Consider the following 8,755-nt stretch of genomic DNA (forward strand, 5'->3'; position numbering starts at 1 on the left):
CGAAGACTTTTTTTGGAAAGGTATCCATAAATTGCCTGAGAGGTGGACAAAATGTGTAGCCAGCGAGGGCGCATACTTTGAATAAAATATTTATTATCATTCATTATCATTCATAAATTCAACATAAATAATGAATATAAATAATAAATAAGCAATATATAGTAAAGAAAAAAGACAGGTGTAAAATGCATATTGCCAAAAATTTCACAAAGATTTCAAGGATTACCGAAATATTTCACATTTTCAACAAAAACTTCGGATTGACTTAAATTATTTTACAAAGATCGCAAAAAAATTTCAAACATTTTGCAAGGATTTCAGATCGATTTCACAAAGTCTTCTATTACTTCACAAAAATTTCAGATACATTTTAAAGATTTACCAAAGATTTTAATGATTGCCTAATGATTTCACAAAGACTTCACAAAGATTTCAATGATTTGACAAAGATTTCAAAAATTTCAAGGATTTTGCAAAGATTGCAACAATTTTTCAAAAACTTCAGACATTTTGCAAGGATTTTCGATAGATTTCACAAATTCCTCAATTACTTCAGAAAGATTTCAGATACATTTAAAAGATTTATCAAAGATTTGAATAATTACCTGATGATTTCACAAAGACTTCAATGACTTCCTAAATATTTCAAAATTATTTCAAATATTTGGCCAAGATTTCCGACAGATTTGAAAGATTTAACAAAAATTTTAACGATTACCTATTGATTTCACAATTACTTCGCAAAGAGCTTGAAAATATTTCAATGATTTCACAAAGATTTCAAATATTTTCCAAAGATTTCCGAAAGGTTTGAAAGATTTCGCAAAGTATTCTATTATTTCGTAAAGATTTCAGATAGATTTAGAAGATTTAACAAAGATTCTTAATGATTTCCTACTGATTTTACAAAGATTTCAAAGATTTCGGACATATTTAAAAGACTTCAGAAAAACGGCAATCATTATTCAAAGATTTCAATAATTTCACAAATACTACCGAATATTTCCGAGATATTTCAAAGATTTAAAAATAATTCACACATTTATTAAAGAACTCACAACGATTTCCTAAAGATTGAACAAAGATTTCAACCATTTCCTAATGATTTAACAAACATTTAAAAGATTTCGGACAGATTTAAAAAACTTCATAATGACTGCAATCATTCCGCAAATATTACAATAGTTTCACAAATCTTGTCGAATATTTCAAATGCATTTCAAATATTATACAAAAGATTTAAAAAGAATTCACAGAGATTTCACAACAATTTCATACAGATTTAAATTATTTCCCAAAGATTTCACAAGGATTGAACAAAAATTTCAATGATTTTACTAATATTTCAAAAATTTCGGAAAGATTTAAAAAATCTCACAAAAATTGCAATCATTTTTCAAAGATTTCAATAAGTTCATAAATATTAACGAATATTTCAAAAATATTTCGCACAGATTTTTAAAGGACTCACAAACATTTAACAAAGATTTCAACAATATCCCAAAAATTTGATATCTTTCGCAAACATTTCAGATATATTTTAAAGATTGAACAAAGATTTCAATGATTTCTTAATGATTCACAAAGACTTAAATAATTTCTCAAATATTACACAAAAACTTCAATAAATTCACAAATATTACCAAATATTTCGCAAAGATTTTTTTAAGATTCTACAAGTATTTAAAAGATTTAAATGATTTCCTAAAAATTTCACAAAGATTTCAAATATTTTGCAATGATGTCGGAAAAATTTAAAGTATTTCACAAATACTTATACTATTTTACAAAGATTTTAGATTGATTTAAAGGATTGAATACAAATGCCGAATACTTCCCAAAGTTTTTGAAAAATATCAGAGATTGCACAAAGATTTTAAAGATTTTGGATAAACTTAAAAGAGCTCACGAAGATTTCAATGGTTTCCCAAAGATTTCAATAATTTCACAAATATTACCAAATATGTCGAAAATATTCACATATGAACTGAACTAATTTCAGAAAGATTTCAATGATTTCACAAGGATTTCACAAAAATTGTAAAGATTTCTGATAGGGTTAAAAGATATAAATGATTTCTTACAGATTTAAAAAATTCTTTAATAACTTCACAAATATTACCAAATACATATTTCGAAAAGAGTTCCAAAGATTTGAGAAAGGTTGCAATGATATCTCAAAGATTTTAGAAAGAGTTTACAAAGATTTCAAATATTTCGCGAAGACTTCCGATAGATTTAAAAGATTTTACAAAGACTGCTATTATTTGGCAAAGATTCTAAATAGATTTTAAAGATCGAGCAAAGCAAGAAAGAATTGAAAGATTTCCGACGATCCGATAAATTTAATCATTCGATTGCAGAGGGGAGCGAATCAATACTTTACCCCTCATTGGTGGATTTATATGGGGGGTTGGCATTGCCCTCTGAGCCCCCTAGGGCTCCGCCGCCTCTGATTTTGATATAAAAGAATTTATAATTAATCAAATAGTACTTACCTAGATGGTGAATGTAACAAGTTCACCGAACTCTCGGTAATATCAGTGTTTGAAAATTGAATCCTGGTCCAGTCCTTGTCACCAGGATCAGTTTCACCAATACTTACGACAACAGATACACTATCCTCTTCAAGATTCTGAGTGGTATTAGATACATTTTGCGGCGGAGATTCCAACAATTCAAATTTTTCAGGTGTTGATGAAGTTGAATTAAATGTCTGTAAAGTCCCGCAACTACCCTGGAGTAAAAAAAAATAACTTTTTGAGTATAAACAATATATAAAGGTACTCCACGAAGGCACTTATCTGATCATTTACCTCAACTACAGTTGGGAAATTTCTGTTCGTTAAAATGTTTTGAAAATCTGTTTTCTCTTGTTCGAATCTAACTGCTTCTCCCTTCAAACCATTGACCTCTTCCAACTAAAATATTTCCAGACCAATTTCAATTAATCAAGAAAATATTTGAAGGTGATGAAATTTTCTAAACAAGAATTTAGAATTAACACTTCCTAAAGTACCTCATTTTTTTCACTTCTTTGGATATTTTCAGACTCTGAATCAGTTTGTATGGCCATATCTACAGAAGGTGGTTTATCACGCCCACTGGCTCTCATAAATTCTCTATAAATTTGTAACAATTCTGGGGGCTTCGGGATGTTTAAGCCAACATCCTGCCAATCCTCAAAATCCTGATCATCGTTCTCATCGCTGAAGGTGATCGAAGTTAATTTGCAAGAACGAGCGAGCAAATATTCATTCACTAAGTAATTCAAGGCTCTCTGCTCATGTGGTTTGATGGACGGTACCTTTGGGACATTCTTTTCTGACCCTTTATCTGGACTAGTCCCTTCGCATTCTAAATTTAAGTAAAGAATAATTATGCTTCAAACCTGCCCACATAATAACAGGGACCACAGAGGTTTATAGGCATTTTTGCGTTTATACAACCAAAAAATGCCAAAAATAAATAATTTGAACAAAAAAAATACAATAGTGGTTATTTTAAAAACATTTCAAATAAGACAGGGTCCTACGCTTGTAATCGAAGAATCTCTCGAGGACGAAATATCATGTTTTTAGAGGAATTTAGGCTATGCGTATTTTTCCGAGTTGCGAACAAAAGGTTTTCTGATAAGTTACGCGTAATTGAATTTACTTTGATTTTTAACCGGAAAATTGAAAACCGATTTAAAATTAACAAAATCGCAGCGGTTATTCTGAAAAACAATTTAAAATCTTGTAAGTTTGACGCTTGCCAAATAGCTTCAATAGGCAGGAGAATTGTTATTTTTTACAATCGAATTGTCTATTTTTTATGAGACACAGTTACTGATACGAAATAGGTTACCATAAAAGTTTGCACGTCTAAAAAAGTTATATGAAAAATGTCTTCTGTTTTTTTTTTGCGATATTTTTCATAGTTAACGAGAAAAATGCAAAAATTAGATTTTGAGGGAAAAAATTCTTCCGGCCTCAAAAATGTTTAGTCCACATGATGCTGATGAGGAGCATTACTTCTATTACTTGAAATTTGAAAAAAATAATTTAAAAATAAAAAAGGTGAGGTTTTCCAGAAAATATTTTTATTCCTATTTTCAAGATTTGAAGAAAAATAATCCAAAATATTTTCTTGAAAAAAAGACAGTTTTCATAGAACTTTTGTAGAAGTGCAAAACCTTTATGTTAACTTTTCTTTGTATCTGCCATTGTTTCCAAGAAAATGTAGAAGACTCGATTGTAAGAAAAAAGAATTCTCCTGACTAAACTTATTTATCAAGCATCAAATGTACAAAATACCTTCATTATCAAAGTACAAGCACAAAAAAAATTAGCAAAAAATGTAAGGGTGGACTTTTTGAAAAAAAAACTATTTTTAATTTTTTCAGAAAAATGAGTCATTTTTTAATTTTCAACCATTCAATTTTCTTGAAAATTTTGAAAGACTATAAATGCTATCAGAATCACAAATAAAATACGTATCACCTAATTTCCTCTAAAAACATGATATTTCGTCCCCGAGAGATTCTACTATTTCATGTGTAGGACCCTGCCTAATTTGAAATAGATTCGGACTGTGAAATGTTCAAAACCTTTTTTAATGCTATTTTTTTATATATTATTTCCTTTATAATCTCGTGTCAGCTTTTGTCCGTTTCTTACTTTGCTTAAAAAAAACTAGTTATGCCACGACCCTGAGCTTTCGTTTTCGTCCCATAGAGACTAGTGATGGAACATCGAAAGCGAAACATCGACGTTGCCGAACATCGATTAAAAAAATGATCGACATTCATGTAATCGATGTAGCGAAAGGAAAACATCGATGTTTTATTCATAAATATTATAATTAAAAAAAGGTAGCATTCTATTTTTAAAAAATTCTTATTAAACATTTTATTGCAACTTGTATCATTTTTCTATCAATTTAATTTGTTTATGTTCAAAGTTTTCTGTTACGATTTAAACTAGAAATATACGCATTCTAGCATAAGGTGGTTCTAAGCAAACATTTTAAAGATAATTTAGGCAAAAATGTTTGTAAAATAAAATATTGCAGCTTGTGTCCCTTTTCCATAAAAGTTCATTTTTTTATTTTTATAAATTTTAATAAAAAGATTTTAGAAAAAAATTATAGATATTATTTTGTTGAAATTTTGTTTTTTTTTCATCTCGTGTATCGTTTCTTCAAAATTAAAATTTTTATTTTTAATCTTATTTTTCCTTCTTGGGTGAACTTCTATTTATTGATTTTTTTAGTACCTTGTGTCGTTTTTCAAAAAAAAATGTAAGCTCTTTCTAGGTGAATAACTTTCTTCTTATATTTTTTCATAGCTCGTGTCGATTGTTCCAAAATTAAATTTTTATATTTTTAATGCTGTGTTTTACGAATGAAACAAAAACTACGTGTCTTATAAAAAAGTGATCAATAAGAAATTTGTAGATCATTTTTCGGTCATTTTTAATTTGTTATCATTTCTTGTGCGATAAAATTGTAAATATTCTATTTTTCAAACAAATTCCAAAAGTTTTTTTATTAATCTTGTAGTGCTTTGATAAACCTTAGTTTTTCTTTTCTTTATTTTTTTCATATCGTGCGTTGTTTGCCTTAGAATGGTCATTTTCGTTTTTTTCTTCTTTTTTTTTAATAATATAACTCAATGAAAGACCTTAGCATAATTTAAATAAAACATCAAATTTGCTGTTTCGTTTTTTTGCTTTGATGTTTGTGCTTTAATTATCAGAAAAATAGGAAAAATGACTTATTATTTACGTCTACGCCTACAAAACCCCTACTTGTGGTCGATTGCCGACCTTTTCTTGGACTGATTTTAAAATTTACATTCAAAATTACTTTTTTTAATTCATAGATACATTTCAATATTTCTTTTATAATATGAGATTTTAAAAAACTTTGAAATTTTATTTTTGAAATTGAAAATAAAATATGTAAAATTATCTTTTAATTTCATATCTAAACAAGAAATTGTAAATTTATATAATTATAACCTGAATAATCAGTGAAAAATGCATTTACCGAATCGAAAGTGAATAAATAACAACCTACGACTAATGATAAAATCCCATTTAATTATAATCCATGAATGTCCAGCTATAAAATATACTTAGAATTGCCAAATTAACTTAGACGGATATTATGCTTTTTTTCTTTTTCGTTATTCTTAAACTACAGAATTGATTTATTTTTCGAGTTCATTTCCTGCATTGAGCCGCTGGCCATTAGTTAGTACATGTCTTTCAAATTAACCAAATTAGTAAATAATTAAATGATTTAAATATAAATACTTGAAATTATATCAACGAAGAGAACATCTTTAACAATTTTTTGTTTTCTAATCTCTTAAATTTCCGTATTTGATTCTTAAAAAATTAAACAAAACTTTATAAAGGAATGGAAAAAGGGACAGACTTCTCAATTTTATGTATTTTAAGAAAATCTTGAAATTCAAGGGGTGGAGAGGGGACGGACTGCGATCCTTGAAATAGATTTTCTAAGGAATTGAGTAGTACTGAAAATAAATGAAATACCTGTAACAACTGTGAGATTTGCCCTAAGAGAGCTGATATTTTCCCTCGCTTTTCTTAATTCAAATTCTAAAACTGCTACTCTTTCGTCGACTCCTCCGCCGTCTTCGGAAAACCTCGTCATGTCGAGAGAGTCTAATGTTGCCTGACTAGCAGATCTAGCTAATGTGGAATTATTCATGAAACAATTAATGCTTTTAAAATGAATATTGATAAATTCAAGTAGCGTACAAATGCATGGACGTACGCAAATTTTGAAAGGGTTCCGGTTTAATATTTTGAGTCGTGAAATTGTTGGGGTTTTCGAAGAAATCCCTTAGGATTGGCAACTCCTTGTTTGCCTCGCATAATTCTGCGTGCAGTTCTAATGCTGTTAGCAGAAGCTTCTCATTTATAAGTTTGATCGCAATTTCTTCGTAAGATATGGGTGGTCGCAACTGACTATCCCCTGAAATAAAAAGTATACTTAGGAGAACTCCAATGTGGCAATACAGAACGAGATGAGCACAAAAATCAGAAATTTTCATGAGCGAAAAAATATTATGTAAGAATTTTATCACTTTTTAAAGATAAAACAAAAATCCACTACCGAGCTAAAGCGTTGGTAAATTAAAACCATAAGAGCTTGATTGGAAAAAGTCATTCCGTATCGAAGAAATAGATGTGAAATTTGACAATCGCAGAATGACATTAACCTACAATTCAAGCATACTCGCCTGCTGAGTGCAATAAAGAATGCACTTTTCACTTAAATAAAAACTAAAATCTTACCTCCGAGATACTGAGTTTTTGAGCAGGGTAAAAAAGGAATAATTTTCAAAAGTTAACTAATTGCGAATAAATCGTCTGAGAATTTCAAAATAAGAATTTCGATGCTAAAATTTCGCAGGTCTTGACGATTGAGATATGCTGAATAAGAATGAAAAATGATGGTAACAATACTAGTATAAAATTACAAGTTTTATTTTTACTAACTTTACAAGCTGAATTTCATAGTATAACTTTTGATCTTTGTATATACGATGAAAAAAATTATTATTATTACTTCCGCATACTTTCATTATGAGTTAATGTGAGAATTATTTTAAATATGAAGAACATACATTTTCAAAATATTGATGAGTTCAACACTTTTGTTTAAAGATACAAAAAATTGATTACATTAGTATTACCATTACATGTTTAAAAAGAATAAAATATACTTAATTATATGTAAAAAAATAAAAATATATTAAAATAGAATGAGGAATGTTTAATAATTATTTATACCTCTAGCTCCGCTAGACGTAGAGGGATTCCTAACCTCTCCCTGCATACTTGCCATTGTATTTACGTAACCTAAACTTGCTAAATCACTGACAACATATTTTTAAAACTTTTACAGTATTTACAAAATAGTTTGAGTTTCTACAACTCAAATAATCCTCCTTACACTTTCTGCTTTTGTTTAAAAAGTAAAATCAACATCATGTCTTCAATCATGAAAGAGTGCATCGCAACGGTCACAACAGAGTACATCTGACATGGCATGACGATGACCATTTTACCCATGGAAATTCCAGAGATTGAAATACCTATGGACGTAGGAAACAAGGGACTAGGCATGCCATTGCGGGGGTGATGCAATGAAGGGGGAGGTCCGCCACCTTTTGATATCCCCCGACAAACAGGGTAGCGCCCACATGTTTATATTTTCATGCACAGTTTGTCGACAAAAATGCTTATGCGTATAATCAAATGGCACATCGTAAGATGGCGGCTCTCCCCACTCAAGGAATTCTCCCCCCTCCCGTGGATTCAACCCCGCTCGACAAGATAGGACGGCATGCCTAGTCCCGTGTTTCCTATGTCCATGGAAATACCTAACCTGAAGATCCAGTGACGTAGCTAGAAACATGGTGGCTCCCCGACAATTTTTGTTAAGAGACCCCTGTTTTAAACAAAAAGGACAGTACATATTTAATGGGTTCTACGAAAAATTATCTACGAAAATTTAGGCACCTCTAACTTTCAAAACAAGACATTTTAAAAGATTTTTATTTTTTTTTAACACTTCTTTCTACGTGTTTCCTCACAATACATTTTTTTATTTTTGAATATAAATGAATATATGAAAGAGTGGAATTATTAAAAAATATTATTCAATTATAAAATTATAAATTGCGCAATGAAAAATTCTTGAATTTTAAAAATTAACAATTCCAAGTCCTACA

General features: G+C 29.4%; 1 protein-coding gene across 2 annotated transcripts in view; it reads right to left on the reverse strand.

The window, feature by feature from the left end:
* The window catches only part of LOC117177028 (RAB11-binding protein RELCH homolog), a 19,168-nt gene extending 11,088 nt beyond the window's left edge, over positions 1-8,080 (reverse strand). For both annotated transcript variants that reach the window (XM_033367483.1, XM_033367485.1), the window contains exons 1-6: positions 7,812-8,080; positions 6,790-6,990; positions 6,546-6,704; positions 3,020-3,357; positions 2,817-2,921; positions 2,499-2,737 (exon numbers count right to left, since the gene is read on the reverse strand). In XM_033367483.1, coding sequence (XP_033223374.1) covers positions 2,499-2,737; positions 2,817-2,921; positions 3,020-3,357; positions 6,546-6,704; positions 6,790-6,990; positions 7,812-7,866 — 1,097 coding nt within the window. In that variant the 5' untranslated portion in view covers positions 7,867-8,080. The remainder of the gene's footprint in view (positions 1-2,498; positions 2,738-2,816; positions 2,922-3,019; positions 3,358-6,545; positions 6,705-6,789; positions 6,991-7,811) is intronic.
* Positions 8,081-8,755: the final 675 nt, after the last annotated feature.

This window comes from Belonocnema kinseyi, chromosome 7 (assembly GCF_010883055.1).
Source record: "Belonocnema kinseyi isolate 2016_QV_RU_SX_M_011 chromosome 7, B_treatae_v1, whole genome shotgun sequence".
Classification (NCBI taxonomy): Eukaryota; Metazoa; Arthropoda; class Insecta; order Hymenoptera; family Cynipidae; genus Belonocnema; species Belonocnema kinseyi.